The 24540-nt window shown below is 36.7% G+C and overlaps 1 protein-coding gene across 1 annotated transcript; it reads left to right on the forward strand.

The window, feature by feature from the left end:
* Nucleotides 1–7620: 7620 nt before the first annotated feature.
* On the forward strand, nt 7621–24127 carry LOC146660987 (organic cation/carnitine transporter 2-like). Its single transcript, XM_085421087.1, has 11 exons — nt 7621–12882; nt 12976–15103; nt 16119–16301; nt 16842–16945; nt 17382–17536; nt 19992–20122; nt 20384–20484; nt 20849–21063; nt 23016–23198; nt 23348–23483; nt 23993–24127. Exons 2-11 carry the CDS (start codon nt 14897–14899, stop codon nt 24060–24062), a joined length of 1485 nt encoding a protein of 494 aa, XP_085277213.1. The 5' UTR covers nt 7621–12882; nt 12976–14896; the 3' UTR covers nt 24063–24127.
* Nucleotides 24128–24540: the final 413 nt, after the last annotated feature.

The raw sequence follows: 24540 nt of genomic DNA on the forward strand, positions 1-24540 counted from the left end.
TCCAACTCTGACAAACACACTGGGAGAAACTTGGGGTTCGGTATCTTGTCCAAGGATACTCTGCAGACTGGAGCATTCACCAATGTTCCAATTAGGAGATGGCCTGTGCTACAGCTAATCCCGTGAGAGCAGTTACCAAGCTTTATGTCACATTCAATGGGTGTTCATGTTAGCCCACAATGAATTAACAGGAGTCACTCTCTGACATTAATCAACAATGCTGCTTCTTGCTTTTGTTTGTGCACTTTTTATTTGCATGTACCAAGACAAGAATGCACATGAACATGATGATGAGAACTGGATGATTAACGGTGATGGGGTTAGTTGTCTTATTGAAACATTTCATACCAAGAAATAGGGCCAAAACCAGAAGTAGAATGGAAATGCTTGTCACCGCAACCACATTCACAACAGAGAGGTGAGAAACTGTATCTAGAAGATATAAAAAACAACATTAATAAGGAACTGAGATAATGCACTCTCATTTAGAGGGCTACACGACCTCAAGCCCAAGATGCATACTTGAATTTGGTGCATAATACTGTAAACTTCTATAACCTAAAAATGCAAGCTAGATCATTTTCTTTCTTTTTTTCTGTAAAATGAATCAAAGCACACACTTATACCAAATAGCTACAACAAAATACACAAAACAAAAAAATATATATTTTAAAAGATATTCAGATAAAATAAAATGTCATGACTCTATCTGTACAGCTTCTAAGGCGGATGACTCTTTGTTCTCTGCTGACATTGTTTTGAACAATACATGTCAACATTCCCATCAGCTGACCATGTAAGCTGGTGGCAATGTTTAAAACGTTGTGTTTGTCTGTTTTCTTGGGTCTGGTCTGTATCAATGAGTTATCATGCAACAACAAAGTGAACTCTACTTCATCTCATTCAGAGAAGCAGCTCACTGTCTTCTGTTCTGGTGACAAACACGTCTGTGATATAGCCGGTTTTGACACAGGGGCTGAAAAACAGATATATAGTCTCTTGAAAATGTGATACCAATTGGAAACTGTTGGCTATATATTTATTTCATTTGTATTTAATTTCCAGTAAAAGAAACTCTTAAACAAATTACTACTTTAGAGACATTAGCTAATAAACCTAACAAAGTAGGTTTGAGAGGTGTCTAAGGTAAAAAGACCATACAACACAGCAGTCGTATATGTCATCAATGCCAACCTTTTTTGTGCCACGGACCGGCTTATGTCCGACAGCCTTTAATTCAAAATCCTGCTCCTCACATACAAGGTCTTAAATAATCAGGCCCCATCTTATCTTAACGACCTTGTAGTACCATATCACCCTATTAGAGCACTTCGCTCTCGCTCTGCAGGCCTACTTGTTGTTCCTAGAGTATTTAAAAGTAGAATGGGAGGGAGAGTCTTCAGTTTTCAGGCCCCTCTTCTGTGGAACCAGCTTCCAGTTTGGATTCGGGAGACAGACACTATTGCTACTTTCAAGATTAGGCTTAAAACTTTCCTTTTTGCTAAAGCATATAGTTAGGGCTGGACCAGGTGACCTTGAATCCTCCCTTAGTTATGCTGCAATAGACGTTGGCTGCCGGGGATTCCCATGATGCATTGAGTTTTTCCTTTCCAGTCACCTTTCTCACTCACTATGTATTAACAGACCTCTCTGTATTGAATCATATCTGTTATTAACCTCTGTCTCTCTTCCACAGCATGTCTTTTATCCTGTCTTCCTTCTCTCACCCCAACCGGTCGCAGCAGATGGCCGTCCCTTCCTGAGCCTGGTTCTGCCGGAGGTTTCTTCCTGTTAAAAGGGAGTTTTTCCTTCCCACTGTCGCCAAAGTGCTTGCTCATAGGGGGTCATATGATTGTTGGGTTTTTCTCTGTATCTATGAAGAGACTTTTGTTGTGATTTGGCGCTATATAAATTGAATTGAATTGAAAGGTATGGAGAGAAAAGATCCAAACAATGCTACCTTGTCAGATCTTTCTGCTCAGAGTCTGTGTTTGATTGCATATTATTTTTTGATTTGAAATCTAATGTTGTGGTGTACCAACAAAATTACAAAAAACTGTCATTTTCTAACAAATTATGAACCAAACTATTTGTGGTTATACTTTCAGCAACATTACCTTCTAGCATTTACCTTCTGAAATTCCTACATCACATACAATATGCCCGCGGCAGGATATTAATGACAATATAAATAAAAAATAAATAAATATAAACTAAAATTGGTGTCTTCTGAAACTGTACTTGAAAGACTCCTATCAATTGTGAATTATAGTTTAAAAACCTACATTAATGAAATATTGTACATTTATTATTCTACCTATGCAGTGACAACAAAATTCTTAAAATACATTGAACCAACAATGCATCAGCTATGTGTTGTGCAGTAAGAGTTGTCTTATGCCCTAGGAGTATAAGAGGGGGTTCATGTCCTGCATGTACACTCAGCAACATAGTCTGCATTAACAAAGTCTGTTAAAAGAAACAAACAGGAAGTTTCACAGTAGACAAAAAACAATGCATGATAGAATCTATTTAAGCCACAACTTGTTCCATTCTCACTGTCCTCACACAGTAGCAAACTAGGGTGTGTATTTTTAACTACATAGATACAAAACAACACGAGAGCTACACAGAATGAAAGAGATGTGGTTACAGTACGTTATATGGAATACTTTTTAGCACGCAAGTTCCTTATGTGGTGGACAGACTGTCAGGGTAGGCACTGGCGATACTGACTTTTAGCTTTGAAGCAACGCTATTTACAAGTCTAGTATCTAAAGGGGGAAAAAACACCATTATCAAAAGGGGAAATAGAGGGTAAATTCACAAAAATGCCCTTGTTTGATTATTACAAGATCAGGCTCTATGATAGCTAGTATATATGTGGCCCCAGGACACCCTAGTTGTCAACTGTTGGTAGACAAACTGGACTACACTGGGAAAAGTAAACCTAAACAAATACTGGAACATGAAGCCTGGACATGGAACACTTAAACGTAAATACCTGAACATAATGCACGAAGAACAGACAACACGATATGAAGAAGAGACAACCCGATAGTGAACAAGGGTAAACTCACATAACAAATACACAGAGGGGTGACAAGGGAAGTGGAAACACATGGGCAACACAGCAGAAATGAATTAGGGGAGACGAGACAGGAGGAAACAAAACTGAACACACTGAACATAGGGCATGACGCTGTCAAAGTAAAACTAGAAACACTAAGACACAAACTAAAATACCCAGTGACAGGGGGCCGGAAAAAAAGGCATGCACAGGGGAACAAGACAGGCTGGGGAGACAATGGGAGGAAACACAGAGAGGTAAACACATTAAAGAGGATGAGACATGGAAGGAGGGAGAGAAATAGGGAGAGAGAAAAGACGGGCTTGGGAGAACATACATAAATGCACATGACAGACATGGAATGAGTATAATGAGACAATGAAAAAGTTTCCTCTACTCCACTGAGAGTGCTTGTGGCCTGGCCTTAGGTCTTTGAGCCAGGCTGGGCCCAACATGAAAATGGCAAGCCCTACTCTAAGCCTTCAGTCACAGAAGAGAATGTCGGTCTTCAGTGCTTTGTGCACCTGTCAGGGGCAGAGGCCCATGTGGTCAGTGCTTGTATGGCCAGCAAACAGGAGCCCAAAAGTTTGTTAGTCCACCAGGAAAACACCCGGCATGCCAGTTCGGCCCTGAATGTCAATAAACTGTTCAGAATCAATCTATCGTAAGTCTAAAATCAGCTAACTGAGAGTAAACAGAAATCAAAACTTGACTGCTCGCGTTCATAGAATTATAAATACACTGTCTTGTCAGTAAATGTAGAAAGCATGTGCAAGTAGGACCTGTGATATGCCCACAGTGGAGCATTACTAAATGAATTCAGACCATAAACTTACAAAACTATGTGGCATGAAGTACCATTAAAGCTTTTTTCTCCCAAGTCATGCATAGTACATCAAAGTTTGGTAGAACATGCTAACAGGAAGTTTCACATTAGACATGAAAACCGTAGACGTGTTTGTGTGCTTAAACCACAACTTGTTCCATTTTCACTATCTCTGCTTCAGAAACAGGAATGACTTGGGTGTTTATTTTTATCTCTGAAGATACAATACAGCACAGATCTACTAAGTTTGAATGACTAAAAAAAATTAAAAAGCATGTGCAGAGTTTACTTTTGAACATTAACGCTCCTTATGTTATGGGCAGTTAGACTAGGGATGCAAACATAAGAACACAACAGTAAAAGGAAGCAAAGTGCTGTAAATTCACAAGAATGCCTTTTATTAATACAACATCAGCCTGTCATCTAGCAACATGTAGAATCCCCGTTTTTTCAAGTATAAAAAAACTCTTTTTGTTTCAAAAATACAAATGAAGGTTTAGCAAATTTATAGAAGCTACATACATGCATACGTGGAAAAAGAACTTCCTTGCAAAAACAGATCTTATAACAAAGAAGTAATTTCTTGAAACATTTGGTAATTTTCAGTTTACAAATTAGAATTAACCAAATAAGGATTTGGGATAAAGTTTATAAAGGTTTTATTCTTTTACTAATTCTTTTTACTAATTATTTTGATCATTTCATTTGTTTGAAACAGAAGCTTTACAGAATATTAACAGTTGTGAACATTAACTATTTCAGCTGTTATTGAGGACAGGAGCTGTTTCTGTCCATAGCTGTGTTGTGTGAAGTTATGTGCAAGCTGGAAGTGTCAAAGATTACACTGTTTGTTGCAAATGAATATTGTAAATTGATTGTAATATCCTAATACATGTCCACAACAATAAACATTATTCATCCTTGTTACCCATTTTAGTTGTTTAAATTGCTAAATTTTAGAGTAATTACCAATAACAAAACAAAATTTAGAAAAAAAAACAAAAAACACCCATGCATCTTCTTAACTACTTAAACACTTCAGGGTCAGGGCTGGATCCTTTCCCAGCTGATTTTCCCAAGTTGGTTTTATTTCATTTGTTATTTCTGATCACTCTAACATCTGTGTAGATAACATCACTGCCAAAGTTACCTAGAGGGGAAATAAACAAAAAAGTGTATTGTGCTTTGGATGAAGCTATGTTGTTTAAAAAGAAAAAAAAATCCCAGCAAGGCTTTAAATACTTTACTTACCTTCATCAACTGTTGTTGGTCTTGTTTTCTTGGAAAAACGTTTTACAACCACAATCAAAACTACAATAAAAAACAGCATGATGACACTGGTTATCACAGCCACTGTCAATGTTGTAACAGAACCTAGAATGCAAAAGCAAATGTCAAACAATATTGAATATCATGACGAATTTTGAAATACCAAAATGCTTCTTAAATATTTCCAATTAGTAGCTTTTCCTATCCATTTCTTCAACATACAGTAACATCTGAAGTCACAGGAGATGTGTACTAACTTTTTCCCGCAAGAATTCACAAGCGACAACCAAAACCATATGGTAAATGATTTATTTTACTGCATATAAATTCAAATCCAATTTCCCTTTGAAAGAAAATATGTAGTGTTGTCTCAGAAAATCTTACGTTTAAATACTCTACCACTGCAGGCTGCCAGGGGAATAACGATTTCATCTCTGCTGACATTATTCCAAACTTCGCACATAAAGTTTCCAGTCAGCTTTCCATCTAAGATGATGGTAACATTTGGAAACTCGGCTGTCCAAATGGTTAGGGACTGGTTGTGGTCATTGCTTTGTATAAGTATCTGACCATCCAAACTCAAAATTAATTGTACTCCATCTCCCTCAGAGAAGCAGCTGATCTTCATCTGTTCTGGTGACAAACATGTCTGAGACAATGTTGGCTTTGACACTGGAGCTGGAAGACATGTAATCATATTTTGTAAGCAGTGTACAACACAAACATAACGCATATCGTATAAGTTAATGTGCACTGTATTTTTTAAGTCACAAAAAAGATTTATAGGAAAATATCAAGTATTAAGAAAAATATACATTTAATTTATCTCACATTTGGGGAAATCTTTTTTTAAAACAGCAATGTAAGTTATAATAATAATAATAATAATAATAATAATAATAATAATAATAATAATAATAATAATAATAATAACAATAAGCAAATATGAATAACATTCTAGGGTTGAAAATTTGAATTTCCAGATTTAATTTAGTTATATGTATACAGCATCAAATCACAATAGCAGTTGCCTCAAGGTGCTTTATATTGTAAGGTAAAGACAATAATATAATAATGCAAAGATATGTTACAATTAGTGCCATAAGGGTTTTGTCTTGACTTCATTTTTGCAGAATATCGAGATTCTGATGTTCAGTTGAGAGGGACTCTGTATTTTGTTACTTAAGTTCTAGTTTTTAGTTCTTGTTTAATTTAGTTCTCTTAGGCTTTCCTGGGAACTCACGTTGTGTCCTCCCTGTGAGTTCCCAGTGTGTTGTCTATCATGTCTGTTTATGAATGTCACGTTCGGTGTGGCTATGACAGTCTCTTGTCCGGTGTGTGTTATGTTTAATTTTGCTTCCTCTGTCTTGTTATTTCTTGTTATGTCTAGTTTGCTCCAATTGTGTTCCCATGTGTCTTCACTTCTCTGTATCATCCTTCTCTGTATTATAATGGCTCAGTCTCCCTTGTGTCTTGTCGGATCATTAAGTCACTTTCTCCCTGTCTTCTAGCATCTGTCTTCCTGTTTTCTAGCAGCTCTAGTTATAGTTTTCCAGTTTATTTTTCTTAGTGGTTTTCTAGCTCCCTTTGCTTTTGTTTGATTGCCTAAGTTTCGTTCTGGACATCAGCCTTAATAAATTTGGTTCGTGAGTCTGCATTTTGGGTCGTTTATTTCACTACTCACAATCTGTGTTTCCGCAGATCATGACAAGTTTAAAGTCTTAAAACCTTTAAAAAGTTTCAAGGGTTTCTTGTTCACCAATTCACAAAATAAAATGCATTATTTGCTATTGTTTGTTTCGGTTGGAAGCATGCATAGATTTTTTACCTAAACTTCATTAATCTTTAAAGTTCAAGTTTATTGAATTTGTTGACAGTAAAAAGACAAAGGATTTCGACAGTTTGATTTAATCACATAAAATACCCCCTTTTTTATTCCTTGACAGGGATCAAATGCCAAAAGAATACCAGTAGTATTCTCTCTTGCCTCTGGCATTGACACTTTTTTGCATCAAGAATTAATTAAGATTTACATTTCTTGTCAATAACATGAACTAATACTCTCTAAAAGACAGAACTCAAATATGAACCTGCAGCCTTTGCTCCCCCCATATTCAGTATAACAGACCATTCTCAAATTTTGATTTAGTATTCAGGTTTTCTCTCAAATATTGTTTTACTGTATCCTGCATATATATTTAGGTTACTTTTTAAATCTGTGCAGTGAAGTGTAAAGCAGTAAAGTATTTTTGCTTTTGCAGATTTGAAGATTAAAGCAATAACGAATTTTAATCGAATTAAGATTTAATCTAGTCATATATATATATATTCACACACACACACACGCACATATATATATATATATATATATATATATATATATATATATATATATATATATTCAATTAAAAAATTAAAAATGACTATACAATTAATGTACTAGGTTTACAATATCTGCTTTTTTATCTTTTAATAAAACAAAGCCATTCATGTAAATTAATAATAATGATTAACTTGAGTTTGAAGCAAACAAAAGAATAAAATAAAAACCTACCATGTATTTTTAGACATACATTCGCTTTTTTCAGTAACTTTCCATTAGAGTCATGTTCTTCCAACTGGTAATATCCAGAGTGTTTCTTCATGGCTTTGCCCAGTTTCAGTGTTCCATTATTGATCCTATTTGGTTGATTTACATATTCATGATCTAAAAACACAGTCTCATGATTGTCAGTTTTTAAAACCCTGTGTTTGTTATCCTTCACGATTACAATTGAAGTATCAGTTTTATATGACACATGAAAAATTAGCGACTGTCCTACGGCTCCAAAACAACAATGGGTTCCAGGAGATTCCGAGAAAATGCATTCAACTGATCCTAAAAGAAACAAAAACACAAAAAATTTTCTATGTAAGGATTGTATGGATTAAAACGAAACTGATTCTATAAAAAAAAACCTGGTACAAATTTACAAATTCAATCAGTATTTCTGTATTGAAAACAGAGTACAATATACCTTTTGCCAGGGCTGTTGTTGCCAGAATTGCGATGTTGATGTAAATGAAAATCATTGTTTCTGTAACACAGAGGTCAACTTTTAGAATCATGTCACATTTTTTTGGAAGGTATGCCTGCCCTAGTTTATTCTACAGATTCTACTTCAACTTATTCTATTGATCACTTTGAGAATAAAGTGAAAATTTCTAGATTAAAGTCAAAATTCTATTTTGAGAAAAAAGATAAAATGTGGAGACTAAGACAAACTGCTACGCCTGCTATATCCTCTATAAAATGCCTTGTGTAGATGAGTTAGTAAAATCCTACTTCATAATCTGTTTTTGGTCATAAAATTATTTCTCTTTTAGCACATAACCAAAGTGTGGTGATAAGTATGACAGAAAGAGGAAAAAACACACAAACGTGGAAGAGTTGAATGAATTTATAACAAATTAAATGCCTCCCAATGGACAGATGCAGGAATATCGATGACTGCAACCTCATGCAATGAAGAGGATGTACGTTGTATCACAATACACTATAAGACGGCTGATCAATTTGTTTCACTAATTCATCTGCACAAGGCATTTTGTAGAATGTATATAGCAGTCATGGCATTTTGTCCTGAAACACCTGTAATCACCAAATTTGACTTTTTTTCTCAAAATAGAATTTCAACTTTGATCTTGAAATTCAACTTTATTCTCAAAATGATCAATAATATTAGTTTATTCTTAACAAATGCCCTAATTGTTCTTTGTATTATTTAAACATTTGCCACACTGCATAAAAGGTTGATTTCACAAATTAAAAGTTATACAGTCTCTATGAAATAGTATACATGGATTATTATTTATAATTTAATTAAATAAATTTTTACAGATTTTTAGTTAGTTTTAATCAATATCAGACTGCATGGATTAAAATTATAAGCTTTCACTTACCGCATTCAAAAGGGGATGTTTTCTATATGGCAGTGTAAGACTGCACTGTGAATGTTTTACAAGCAGAAGGCTGATCATTACAGATGGGCGGATCAATCTAAATATCAATAGTATTGATACCAATGCTGGTATTGGTATTGGATTGATAGTAGCATGATAGAATCAATACTTTGTTTCTATCCTCTAAGTTCAGTATGTTGCCAACCTAACTGCGTAAATTATTTATGGGGAAATACAAAGAAATATTGTATGTGTAAACCTCGTTGTACTGAATGTGATCTCAATTTGATTTATAGAAGAGTTGTTTAGAAATAGGCACATTTATATTTTAGGTTTCCACAAAACCCAGTTTCAAAAGTATAACCAATTATTGTGAATAGTAAAAGTCACTGTGATTTAGTGATCATTAAAATGTGTTCAGAATTTGCTAATCGATCATGAATCAACTCATAGGTCATAACACACTGCTCTCCTCTACATTAACTTTTTTTCTAAGTTAAAAGTGTTGTTTTTGGCATTGTGTGGGGAATACTGGCCCCACATTTAGTTGGTATCTGATCGATACCAAAATTTAAAGTTATCCTCTTTTCTTCTTCTCTGATAAGAATTAAGGAAGGAGCTTTTGCACTGGTTCCCACAACTGTACAGTACAAATTGGTCATACATGCTTTAGTTTTTAGCCCCTTTTGTCAGACCACAAAAGGTGGCTATATTTGCTATGTGTCTATTTAGGAAAGCTGCAAAGCCGAACCTCACTCAATCATGTTTGTGGTGCTGGTGTTTTCTGCCATTATCAGACCAAAAGTATGGCTTCACATTTGGTTAATTATACTAACAGGGTTTTCAAAAGTTTTATGCTCCTTTTGTTTTGTTTATTTGTTCTGTTCTTGTTGTTGGAGGTTTTTTTTATCTATTTTTTTTTTTTTGTGTGCGCTCAGGGGGACCGATATTGTTCTAAGCCAGGTAGCTTTAACTAGTAGTTCAACAATTCAGGTCCTTAGGAGAAACAAGATATAGACGGTTATTGTGACAATCTTGATCTAAGAACAACACAAACATATAAATTATTTGACTTTTTGTGAATGCTGTATTTTTATGCATGAAATTATTTTTAGCTTTCACACAATCTAAAAGGATCCAGAAAGCTACAGTTTTATTTTATTTTATAGATATTTCTTTCATTTATTTATTTATTTTCACAAATTGTGATACTAGATTAGTGAAGTTATACAATGTTATGTATTTTCTTTGGTGACACTGGTGTATTTTTGTTTTACCTTTTAATTTTCATAAGGGCTGGCATTTCTGATGACCATATTTGTTTCTAAAGAACAGCTTGCTTATTGATGCTATTATTGTGACCTTTATTTTATTAAAATCCCCTCTGGATTCAAAATGTTTGATAAAAATTGTGGAGTGTGGGCATTACAGTTTTCCTCTTCTTCTCCAAAAGGCAGTGTGAGTGTTTGGGGCTTGCCAGCAAAAGACAAAAAAAACATCACTCATATAATTGTTCAAGTTTCTCACCGACAACAAAGGCAATAACAAATTAAGCCAAGTGTGAGACTGACAGTTAAAAACCACAGCTCTTTTTCTGTTTCCGTCACTGTCTCATCTGTAGCTTTTAATGTGAAACTCTCAGGGGAAACTTCTGAGTGGGGAAACCATACGGCATAGGGCCGTGGGTTGGACTCGAACCCAGGCCGAGTCCAACCCACAGGCTGTGTGTGTCTCTGTCTATCTGTTATTCTGCTGTGACGGATACGTGTATGCTGCCTCTTTCCCAAAGTCAGATATAGGTTACACCTCCTGCAACACTTCATTGGATAAGCAGCTGAAAAAATGGACGTCCTCCAGAACTCTTTATCAAAGAAAAAAAACAAGTTGTTAATGCAATCCCACAACTGTCAATAATTTCCGCCATTTATTCTCAATCTTTTGTCTCAATCTAATGTTGACATTCCTTACACCTCACTGCATATAACGTACTGATTACCACATATAGCAATCAGAGTCCTTTCTATTTCAGCTTGATTAAACAAAAGCTAACTTGTTTTACATGTGTCAAACAGGTGAAAATGCTCTGGTTGCTTAAATTTGTGTTTTTGTTTATGGGCCACTTTGCAACCAACTTATCCACATTATTCAGAGATTGACATGTTGCTTATTATTTAGTTTCTATCATTTTCCTCATTACATTCTAAGTCAGAACACTCAAAATTGCTCAGTACTCTTTGTTTTGTTCAGCTTTCATCAGTCTCTGGGTTCTTGCAGTTCTGCTTCAGTTTCTCGTCTCTCAGGGTTTTCCATAATTCTCTCCAGCGATGTAACTGGACTATCATTTCTTTTTAAAATGCAGCCTAGAAGCAAAAATAAGAACAGAAAACAATGTTCACATAAACAATGAAGGACTGGCTGAAACTGGGAGTAATAGAGTTAAGATGATAGTAAGATGATAGTAGTTGCAGATATCCATTGCCTGCACCACAAAGTCATTCCGGTGTTATTATTGTAGGGTCTACCTTACAATATAGAGCCTTGAGGCAACTGTTGTTGTGATTTGGCAATGTATAAATTACACTGAATTGAATTGAAATTAAATTGAATTGAATTGGTGATGAGGTCATCCAGTCATGTTTGGTATTTTAACTGGCAAACTGTCAGGTCTGCGTAACCAAAAACTGTTAAATTTTGCAACGAATATAATCATTGTAATGACTGGTTCCTCAATCCCTGTAATCGCCTTCCAGTTAGCAATAGAGAGAGCAAACAAGAGGGAGTGCAGTAGCAGAAAGCAGAAGAGGAGGTACAAGACAGCAAACCAGCGATACCTGAGTAGGAGCGTGTTATTTGTTTTTGTCTTAGTGACTGTATGGAATACCACAGCAGGATACCAGTGAGGTTAAACAAAAACAAATATATGCGTAACAATAAGAGAGACCACTGAGAGAATGTGCACAAGGAGACAAATTAGAGCATTGCTAACAAATATTAGCAAACAAGTAAAACCTGTGCAACTGAAACAACATAAGGTATTTTCTCAGGGAAATGTAACACGAGCAGTTTTCTTTCAGACATGTCTTCACACAACCTGCCTGAGGGTTTACACTTAATTCTTTAAATTTTTCAAATGTAAGGATCAGACATTTAATTTTAACTGTCAGACTGAACTATAATTAGTATTTTTCTATAGTCAGTGTTACAGAGTATAGCATGGTGGAAAAGGATGGAGAGAATCCCCCACTAAGCTTTTGGGTTGGCATTACTTTAGATTGTGTTTTGTATTAATTGCATGCTTTGGTGTTTCTTTGTGTTTGATGTGAGGTGTGGGCCACACCCATGTGGGAGTGGAGATTCTACTCTAGTCCAGCTGCCAGCTATTTGGAGTTGAATACAGGGAGCAGCTGATTGGGGAGGATTGGAGCCCTTCTCTATAAAGGGGAGAGGAAACAGGAAGTAGGTGTTGTTGTTGGGTTTTTTTTAGTAGGACACTGGTGTAGCAGGGAAGCCTCGAAGCTCCAGGATGAAGTGTGCACGTTTTAACGGAAAAGATTTTTAACCTGGCCTGGTTTTGCTTTTAAAATAAACTGAGGATGTTGGAGGGAGGACTCATTCTTATTGGGATGTGAGTGGATGTGCTGGAAGGCAGGAAAACAAACACTGGACTGGAGACTCTCTGTGCCCCTGACAAGGAAACTGGACCAGTGTTGGGGAAGTTCCAGCTCCCAGGATGTGATGTGGAGACCCAGCCTCGAATGAAGTCGGGCCTGAAAAGGTGGGTGGCAAGCCTTTTTGAGGAAGATGCAGGATTGATACGTTTTGGCTGCTTGTTCTTCCAAGTGACCACCTTTCCCCTGTTTGTAACCAGGCTAACAACCCTGACCGCGGTGGCTTTGGGCCTTGGATTCCTGGCCAGAGTTGTGTCTTCAGCCAGTAGTTTTACCCGGAGAAAGAACAAATAAATCTTGTGTAACCCATTACAGTGTGCGTGTGGTGGTTCGTTACTGGTCAATATTAGAGCTACTACTTTCTTGTACGGAGGCCATTTTGGGCCTTACGTAACATTGCACAATTTTAAAATATAAAGGGCTTTAGTCCCTATACTGAGTAACTAAGATTAAACAGGCAGGACAGGTTCAGTATTATAATTGATATTGTAGCTGCACCTTCATGACTGACATGACACCAGTGCTTCACCAGACTCTTGCTTCTCACACTTAGCATATTATAAAGTTATAACTGACATTGTTAAATCATGTCATAACGTTAAATTTGTTTAATAATGTTAATGATTATTATTAATCTTATTTTCTTAGTTTAAGCTAGGGCATTATGTCCCTACTGTATTTCAGAGTATTTGCGTCACTTAATTATGAACATGCAGTGTAATGCACACTGTGAAAAGCTAGAGGGGGCAGTTTTCAAATTGACTTCACTACGTTAGAGCAAATTCTGTTTTTGTTTTCTTTTATTTTTGGTCTTCTCAGTCTCATTGGCATGACAGCATTTTCATTCTTTCCAACCTGCTGTGGAATAATAATGCAGCATTAGTTTATATTAACTGTAATGGAGCTACAACATTATGATTTACAAATAGCAGAGAGAACATTTATATTTTACACCTCAGTGAATTTTAGATTAGTAAAAGAAAAGATTTGGACATATTTAGGATCTCTCAGGGATGCCTGCCTGAATTATATTTAAGTCAGTGGCTCAGTCACAATTTTAAGACATTCCAGGGCTTCTTCAGCACTGCTGAGCTGTAGTGTGTCAACCACAGCGCTTGAGGCTGACTGATTAGCCTTATCTCACCAATCCAATTGCAGCTTTGAGTGAGAGAAGTGTCAAGACAGACAACAGGTTAAAAAAGTCATGAACTATAGCTCTATCAAATGCTCGAGAAAACCATTGTAGCATTTATGACATTATATTTTAGATAAACATGCATATAAACATATGGCACATAGGATATAACTACCTTTCAAAGTGTTTTCACTACCCAGCCTACATTCGAGCAACAATGCTATTAGTCACTGGTGTTCCAATATTAGAGCCCATAATGATAGGAATGGCTGATTGCACATCTAGATCTAGATTAACTTTTAGTAACAGCCATCTTGTTTTGCTTCCTAAATTTAGCCTCCCTTATATTGCTCTGCATACTGGAAACTCAACCCTGCTTGATGTGCCTGGCTCCAGGGTGCACTCTCGCAGCAACAGCTCGGGTTTCTTGCCCAGAGCTGTGCAGCTGACACGGCCACGCCTATATGTGTGTGTTTGTCCTATGAAACGCACACAAGGTTCTCCTTATTATCCTATAGAATAAAGACCGGTTTGTTAGGCAATCCACACCCTGTGTGGCAATAACTCCACTAGGCGCTGATTTCTGCACTGCACCCACTCCTCCTACTGCAGCTAAGGCAAAACTATACCCTAGCCACAATGATACAGTTACTTATGTATACTCCTTGTCCAAATCTCAGTTATATTATATACAAGTATGTTATTAAATGTGTATGTTCACGTATACAGTGAAAAGTTAACTGGAAAAAAAAATACACAGATGTGTCATTATGATAACATTAGTCACTCCTGGAAACACAGCAGCTTGTGAAAGTCACAGTTTAAAAATATATAAATAAAAGTTTAGAAGGTTATTTTGAACAGTACAAAAGAGGTAATAGGAGCCAGGATCTGTGTGTGTTTGGGTGGAGTACATGTAAGCACAATGCTGTTTCAGGAAGACAGAAGAGTCAGCAGCTTAGAAAAAGGGTTATAATTATTTGACTATGAGAGATTATGCTGAAACCATTGGTTTTCTGGGGCAGTGGGGACGTTTCCAGCAAATTGTCTTCTTCTCGCTCGTTGCCACCATTATGCCAAATGGATTTGGTGCTTTCACTCTCGTTTTTCTGACTGATACACCGAGTCATCACTGCCTGGTATCTGGTATCAACCTCACTGAAGACTGGCGTAAAAGTGTCATCCCAATCAAAGTAAGTGACTGCGAGAGCCCCAACTCTGTGATACAGCACATCAAAGAAAACATTTAAACTACTGATGCAGTTTTTCAGTGATAATTGAGTTTGCTTCAAATATTTTTCCAATAATGTAACTCAAAACATTTGTATTTATTCGAACACATTTATGCTTATTTCAAAACAAAAAAAACATGCTTGGGAGAAGTAGAAAACTACTTTTGGGAACTAAATGAGTTTTTATGTTGCTGGTAGTTGAAAGTTTAAAAAAAGCAGTGTAAACAATACATTTAAACTAAAAACCATTAAATCTTTATGAAATGCAATAAAATATTGCAAAACAGAAATAGGAAAAAGCACAAAGTTCAAGTTTCCTGGTTGTCAGAAGATCCACATTTCCAAGAAATAGAAACCGGTAATTGTGTATTTTGTGAAACAGAAGAGGAGGATTTGGACCATCTATTCTTTTTGTGCAATTTTATACAAATATTTTGGTTGGAAAAAGCACAAGGGAAGTGTTTCTGGGGAGACAATAACCCGATGTACCAGTTGCAGGAACCCAAAAAATAATAGGTGTGTTTTGTCATGATTCATATAATAGTGATGATGGATTTTTAGGCTAATAGTTAGGCTAACACACTTTCCTCTCATCTTTTCTTTCCTTACAAAACCATAGATCCTCCACTTCTTGGGCTATTTTGGTTCCTGCAACTGGTCCGTCAGGTTATTGTCTCCCCAGAAACACTTCCCTTGTGCTTTTGGAAATCTGTTTTTTCCTATTCCTGTTTTAGTTATTCCTATTTCTGTTTTCGTTTGTACTATTTCCGTTGTATTTTGTGTGTTTTCGCAGCATTTTTGTTATTGCTGGTGTTTTTTTAAGTTGCAGTCCATTTGGCCTCTCAGGGCCACCGTATAGGCCCATTGTTGCCTCAATATTACATATTTTTGTAAACACTATGACATCCTACTGAGTTTTTCTTAAATGTCTCAATACTAATAACCCTAAAACTGTTTGTATCCTTGTGACTATGAGGAGGTGGATGGGAAACAGGAGCTGAGCAGATGCAGCAGATACAGGTTGGATGTGGTCAGAAATCTCTCTGCTCAGGGATACATTCCTGGCAGGGATGTCAACCTTACAGACCTGGAGGAGGAGGGCTGTGTAGATGGGTGGAGCTATAGCAAAGACATCTATGAATCCACTATAGTTTCTGAGGTATGGTCAATCCTTCTTCTACATCTACTTATTTTTCATGTAGTATTTTTTAGCAGCATCAGCTGTTTTTTCTTGATGTTGCAGATATATCATTAAGTCCTTAGTCTATGTGGCTCCTTTCCTCCTACCTTATCCAAGACAGGGGATTTCAGCCCATCCATTTATTCAACAGTTAGGACAGAACACACCTGTGAACATACAGTAGGTGCAGTCAGTCAACATAGGAACATGATATAAATTCCTCTAGAAAACTCTTTCTCTACTGTTATCAACATGGCTTATTTCTCATTATCTTGTTGTAATCTTGTTGACCTTTGAGTCTTCAGCTTGTCATTATTTTGTCAGTGCTTAAAGTTCAAGGTGCTCTTTGGGGATTCGTTTCTGCACACCAGGAAAGACGCACCCTTTTTCTTTCTACTTAGAGTGAAAAGACATTTGAATACACCCAGCAACAGTCAGCACAAATCACACTGACTTTAACATTGTTATTTCCTGCATGCACATATTCAGTCATTCAACTGTTAATATCTCATTTTCCAGTTTGACTTGGTGTGCAGTAACCAATGGAAGCAGCCGTTCACATCTACTGTTTTCTTCGTGGGAGGACTCCTTGGATCGTTCTTGTCAGGCCAGCTGTCAGACAGGTACTGACATGAGATTCATGTGAAAGAGACCAAACACCACACCATTCTTTAAAGGTTCAGGAAAGGCTTCCGTGTTTCGATATTAAGATTGTCTTTATTGTAAAAAGAAATAAAAATGAAAATCATTTAAAAAGATCATGTTACAGTATACACTTATAATAGTCAGTAATATAAAAGACATGTATTATGCCGCTGAAAATGCTACATCCAGACGAACTTTTCTGTGATTTTAATTGATGATGGAGTTGTATTTTTACCAGTATAATAAGAAATAGAGTGGTAGAACACAGTTATTATTTTGAGATATGTACTTATTTATTTTCAATTTGTGCTCCTTCCATCCAGATTTTTAGATGCAATTCACACAACTGTATAGGAAGTACAACACTTTTTATGCATGTATATGTTTACTAATATATTTATCTTCTCTGTCTAGATATGGCAGAAAACCCGTTCTTTTTGCAGCTTTGGCACTACAGACAGTTTTCACCTTTGCTCAAGTCTTTTCTGGTTCATGGATTATGTTCCTCATCATCCTCTTCATCAACGGTTTGGGACAGATGTCCAACTTTGTGGCTGCTCTTGTGTTGGGTAGGATGGAACATTTATTTAGCTATGATGCAAAACTAAGGGCCAGATTTATAAGAGGGTGTCATGGTCCTGTGTCAGTGACCCAGTGTTTTTGAGTTTTGTGCTTTTAGTTTTTGATTTCTTGCTCACTTTAGCTCCTCAGCCCTTTAGTATTTCTTGAGTTCTCATTTCAGGTTTTGTTATGTGGCTTCCCTGTGTTCTGCGTTTCCTGTTTTACTTTTAAGGTCTGTGTCTCTTGTCTCGTCATGTTAATTAGGATCAGCTGTGCCTCCCTCCTGTTTGCTGTCCCTTTTTCCTTTTGTGTGTGTATTTATAGTGTGGGGTTGTCTTTGCTCACTGTCGGACCGTCTGTGTTACTCGGTGTATCTCTGTGGCTCTCTGCTCTACATTCTCTGTGTCATCCCTGCTCATCATCCCGTGTAGTTATGGTTTCAGGTTAGTTTTGGTAGCTCCCCATTCTGCATTTCCTGTTTTTTGCCACTACTGTAAATAAAGCTCACTCGCATCTCAGCCTGTACCTGCATCTTGGGTCCTTACTCTCACACACCACATGACTGCTGCCGCAGCCGTGACAGTGGGACAAATTGTAATGACACCACAATCCTAAAAAGTGCCAATGGGAGCGTTAGGTTCTACTGCTGATCTACTAACATCATGCCAATTAATAAATGATGCAGTTTGAAAGATGCATTTTGATGCAATCTAACACAAGGAGCATAAACTAGGGAGCCAAGAATAGAAAACACCAGAGGAATGTCTAAGTGCAGGTTTTACACGTGTGCTTTGTACAGCAAAAAGAGCAGCAGATGTTTTGATATAAGTGCAAAATTAGTCAGAAACTGAAGTCAGGTGACAGCTCAAATGGAGTGAAGGAGTCATTCAGAAGACAGCTGCTTTATTGCAGATCATTCTGCTGTAACTCTCACAGCTAACCTGTCAGGTGTCACATCACTCACATATTTCTGAGTAGTTTCTGCAGCCTCTATGCTTTTATTCAGTTTCTTAATGCACACTGTGTGCGTTTAGTCTGTGTGCCATATATACCCAATGGCAAGGTGCATTTAATCCTCACAAAAATCACTCTGAAACACATTTTGACAAGTCTTTACTGGCAAGCCCCCGCTGCCTCCAGCACTTTCAGTCTTTCCAGGGGTCTCAGCACACTTTTACATAAAATAACAGGCAGTGATTGGCAAATTTGCTGCAGATGCGTGAACCCTCTCAGTGGACAGTGCTTCTAGAAGCACTCTGTCTCACGTGTCCCTTTGCAGCTGAGCCACAAACCACACCTCACTGCCATAAACAAATTCAGATGTTAAAAAAATATACATGAAAGCGTATTTATTGTGGGGTGGCACTCTGCATGGTGATGATAACATACAAACAGAGTTTTTTGTGCAATCTTCAGTTTGTTTCCTTTTTTTGTTTTGTTTTTTGGAACACATAAGTTTTTATTCATCATTACCCCCTCTTTTTTTGCAGGTTCTGAGGTCTTAACTGGCAAAGTGCGTGTCCTTTACTCATCTTTGTCTAGGCTTTGCTATTGGATACATGATACTTCCACTCTTAGCATACTTTTTAAGGGACTGGAAATCACTGTCATTGGCTTTATCTTTGCCTTGTGTGGCCTACGTCCCCTTTTGGTGGTAGGTGGCACTAGCTCTAGCATATCTATCTCTCTACATATCTTTATATAGCATTCCCTGTAGGAACTGAATCAAATGTATTGACTTGCTTGAAACTGTGGTGGACATTAGTCAGGGGGGAGTTTCCATAGACTGTGACATACACAGATGATATTGTTATCTAAAGAAAGAATACGGTGTAGGTGCAAGAGAGCCAAGCCAGGTGGAAATATGGACTGCAGGAATGATAGCCAGTAGAAGAATATGTATGTGAACGAGAGGGATGCAGTTGGAATGGTGAAGATGCAAAGAGAGGGTAGTGAGGCCTGCTGTAATGTAAGGTTTTGACACAGTAGTGTTTACAGAAAGACATGAGGCCAAAATGAAGATGGCAGATTTTTCAGTTACTAGAAGCAGACAAGATTAGATATAAATATTTCCTAGGGACAGCTCAATATTTGGAGAGAAAAAGAGGCAAGGTTCAGGTTGATATGGTTTGAAGATGGACAGAGGAGAGATAGCTGATACACTGGGAAAAGGATGTTAAACATGGAGATGGCAGACAGGAGAAGAAGAAAATCACAGATAAGGTTTATGGATGTAGTGAACGAGGAAATGCATGGGTCAGTGTGATAGAAGAGGATCTTAAGGATAAGGTGTGACAGATGAAGATGATCCTCTGTCACAACCCCTAAAGGGAGCAGCTGAAACAAAAAGAACAAACTGTTCCCACTAACAAGTTTATTGACCTTATTTCACTGTCTTTTTTGCTTTGTCTCCAAAATCCCTCTGATTAAGTCTGCATCCTTCTGTTTGTGTTAAATATTAAGCCAGGCTTATGCCAGAGTCTCCCCGGTGGTTGCTTTCTCGAGGCAGAGTTGAGGAAGCCGAGGCCATTATAAGAACTGCTGCTAAGTGGAACAAAGTTCAAGCTCCGAGGATCATCTTTGAAGACTGTGGTGTAAGTGAACTTTCACTTAAACATTACTGGATTAACCCAAGATGCAGAACACAGTTGTTATCATTTGAAAACAAGTTCAAGTTTTACAAATAAATAAATATATTAATATATATATATATATTTTTTAATATATTTGACATTTGACTGATATTATTAGTATAAAAATGCATGAAAAAAAAGAAATCTTAAACATTTTTGTGTTTTAATATTTTTTGAAAAAGCCCTGCTCACACAGTCAAACTAATTTTATGTGTCTTCCAGACAGAAAAGATGCAGACACACTCCAAGGAGCATTACAATGTCTTTGACCTGCTGAGGCAGAGCAGCATCAGAGCCACAACACTCATCCTCTGCTTTGTGTTGTGAGTAAACAGTGAAGACAGTGTGGTACATAGCGACTTAATGAGACATCCTCAGATTGAGAAAATAATGAAACAACGAGAAAATTAACAAACAAGGAATTTGCCGGATTCCTCATGGAAATCAAAAGGAGAATTAGCAGATAAACAGCTAAAATGACCTGTCTCTTAACTAAAAATGATTTTTTACTAAAAGAAAATTCATTTTTCTTTTGGTTTTTCATGTATTTCTGTTTCCATAATATAAGATCTGCGATAGACAAAATGATTACGATTTGCATTTGAAAAAAATGCATGCATGCAGAAAAATCTTTGGAAAGTTCACTTAGATGAAAAAAACGCTTTCATTTCCCTTTGATTTTCCCAGGTTCACTATGATTGTTGGCTACTATAGCCTGTCTTTCAATACAGCACAACTCCATGAAAACCCCTACATCAGTTGCTTCATCTCAGCAGTTGTAGAGATTCCAGCATACATTTCCAGCTGGATGGCTCTGCTATACCTTCCACGACGCCTGTCTGTGATCCTTACGTTGGTCTTCGGAGCCGTGCCACTCTACCTGATTCAACTTGTTCCAGATGGTAAAATTTCTTAAAAGCAAGCTGCAAGAATTCACATTAGAACAATTGATGAGTCATATATAAGTTACTTATTGCTTAAAGTGCCCATACTATAATTATTCCTTTTCCTTTGATGAGTGATACACACTACTGTGATTTTTTTAAAATTTATTTATTATGTGCTTTCAAGGACCCAGACTTTCTTGTTGGTTTTTTTGTATTTTGTCTTGGTCTTCTAAATTTCAGTCATTGTAATTGTCCATTTTAGGGAAAAAATGTTGTTAAGCCACTGTTAAGCATTGATTTATGAATCATTCAAGCATAACAGGGCACCTAGCTCAAAGCATGAAACACTGTCGTGTCTACCTACAACTCATAACAAAGAACCTAAAGTATTGCTTTAGGCATTCGTTACTAGCAGCCTGCCATTGAAACGTGTAATTTGTTCTCATTTCTTCAGTGGAATCTATAAAAATGTCAAAGATAACAGTTTGACAAGGATGAAATTATATTTTTACAACAACAAGATGCAAAGAGTGATGTTTGCTGAAAATGCAGCATAAACTGGGATGGTGTGCAATGTATGGCTGTCAAAAAAAACATTCCTAAGGAGGGTAAACAAAAAGGCTGAGATATACCAAAATCCTCAAGAACTGGAACAAAAATCATTTTTAAAACTTTTGGTTTAAAAGTACCTATTATCTGAAGGACAACAGCTTCAACTTTTAGCATGCCAATATAGTAAAAATATACCTATATAGAAAAACACGCATTGGCTTCCTTACAGCCTGGACCCCAACATTATTGAAACGGTCTGGGATCGTCTTGACAGAGAACTGAACAAAAGGCAGGAAACAGACAAAGATGTGCTATCTGGAACCAAATATTGACTTTAACCTCCTTTGTACTATACAAAGAAACCTATATTCCCATATGGGTTTGCACATGTTCTAATAAATCACTGCACCTGCTTCCCATCTTCCAGGTAACATCTAAAGAAAAAGGGGACCAAAAGTCCCAAAAAATTATTTTTGGAAAGCACTGTAGCTATTTTGCACATAAAAGTTCTTCCAGTTACAAATTATAAAGCCTCTGGCAAAGATAGTTATTCTTTCATACATATAAAACACTGAACCTTTCTTTGCCTGACGTAACTGATCTATCATCAGTTATCTGCATGCAGTGATGTGTCTGCAGAGCAGCTGTTTGGCAACATTTTCTTCAAAGAACAAGAAATTGACTCAATCCAAATGCAACAGCTGCCTTAGAGCCTGCTAAAATTTTCGCATTAGAGCCCCTTCTGCTAACTCTAAAATGTCTCAAAGCATTACAAAAGTTTAGGATTACTTTTTTTTTTGTAATGTAATGTATCCTGGAAAAAGGTAGCTTCCTGTATCTTTAGTTCTAGCCTTGTCCATGGCTATTGTTGTTTACATTAGCATTAGTACTGACTGGGGGATGATTATTACAGTATCTTTCGGCCCAGAGAATGCATGAATGCATTTCTTTCTGACTTTCTGCTGGAATCCACAGTCTCTTCTGGTTCATTGTGTATCAGGAAACTACAGGTGTATGTTAAGGGCAGATAGCTTTCAGGAGACTATGCCAAAGTTGCCTTTGATGAGCTGACAAATCACAAATCAGGCTTTTCTGGAGGTGGGGCCCTTAAAGGGACAGAGGTTGAAAAGAGGATGGAAAAAAACCCAAAGCATCAGTGTGCATTGTGCGAAATGTGATACGTTATTTAACATTGTAGGATGTGAACCAACAAAAATATGAACATGTAAATAATCATAATAGAAGAATAGAATTTGTTTTTGTGATCTTTTCGTGTTACTAGGCAGGAAGTGACTATATGATAGGTATATGCAGAATTACCATCTTATATAAAACAAGTTTCACAGACTTGATTAGAGTTTTGTCTCTTACTGTTTACTTATATCTACAAACTAAACAAATGTATTATTCTTTAGATCTATCAAATCTGGCTCTTGCACTGGAAATGCTGGGTAAGTATTCAATCACGACCGGTTCCTCCCTGATGTTCGCCTACACCGCAGAGCTTTACCCAACAGTGCTCAGAAACACAGCAACGGGGATAAGCAATACTGTTTCCAGAATTGGAAGTTGCATTGCCCCTTTATTGTTAAGTCTGGGTGAGTGCATTGATTAATATTCATTTAGCATTAGTACTAACTGTTTCTGACTGTCTGTTTTACCTCATTTGATTAAATTTCTATATTTTATAAATGCACACTCATAAAGGAGTTTTCTCTCATCCTAACTTCCCCCTCTGTGTCTTCAGGTATGTATTATAAGTATCTACCTTATATTATATTGGGGAGTCTGGCTGTTGTGGCTGCCTTTGCACCTCTTTTCCTTCCAGAGAGTTTTAAGAAACCTCTTCTTGAAACTATTGAACAAATGCAAAGACGAGAAAGGTAAGCTACTTTCATTCACAGTTTATTTTACTTTCTATGAAGTAATAAAGGCAATTGTAATTTTACATTCTTATACAGCAAGTTCTTTAAACATGGTACACAGTATGCAGAAAAGTATGTTGTCAGGCGAGTATCTGTCATTTAGGGAGTTAGTGAAAGTGACTGAGTAGAAGTGAAGTAGAAGTTTCAGGGTGACTCTAAATGTATCATCATGTTCAATTTAACTTTAAATGTTGGGTATGTAAATTTAAAAAATCATTGACTATCACTGACTATCATTGACCTGAACACGACAGGAAGGTTAAGAAGTGAGATTGCTATTTATTTCCAAGTGAACTTTACTGCCACCAAGTGGCCAAATGTTTTGTTTTGGGGTTTTTTTTTGCAGATTGAATGAAAGCCCTTAGCCAATAGTACAAAAAATAAGTGTTCACATCTTATAAGTAATAATGATAATGAAGTTTATCGCTGAAAATAAAACTCGTGTTTGTCTTTCCTCTTTAAAACAGGGTGAAGTGCCCATGTCTTACAAGAAATATGACGCCTGTACCTGTGGTACCAATGGACAGTTCACTATGACTATTTGTTTGTCCTGGTCTAGACAGATGTTGTTGTTGTTTACAGTCTTTTATATTTACATTTTGTTTGGCTTTGTTGTCTGTTAAATGACTGAAAGCTGTATTATATATAAATAGTCTCATAACAAAGATAAACCTATAATTTTCTTTTTTTTGTCTTATTTAACCAATAAATCCTCAATAGATGGTTAATAATAAATGCTGTCTTGCACAAGTTGGAAGTTTTCCCATATTTCTTGGAAACCTATTATGCAAGTGATGGTCAAAGATTATCTTTCAACATCTGAGCATTTTGTTATTGCCTTTGTAATCTATAACCCAGTGGTGACTATAAAAAGTCAAATTTGGAGTTGATACCTTTAAGAATGCACACTACATAAAAGCTCTGCAGAGTTTCTGGAGTCCTCACTTTCAGAGTAGCACTTGTTTATTTATGCAACTTTTTCTTTAAAGAGTATTTTTTACTTTCACAATAGATG

Source organism: Rhamphochromis longiceps, linkage group LG10 (assembly GCF_057381845.1).
Source record: "Rhamphochromis longiceps isolate RC_006_pf linkage group LG10, R_longiceps_female_GT1.1, whole genome shotgun sequence".
Taxonomy (NCBI): Eukaryota; Metazoa; Chordata; class Actinopteri; order Cichliformes; family Cichlidae; genus Rhamphochromis; species Rhamphochromis longiceps.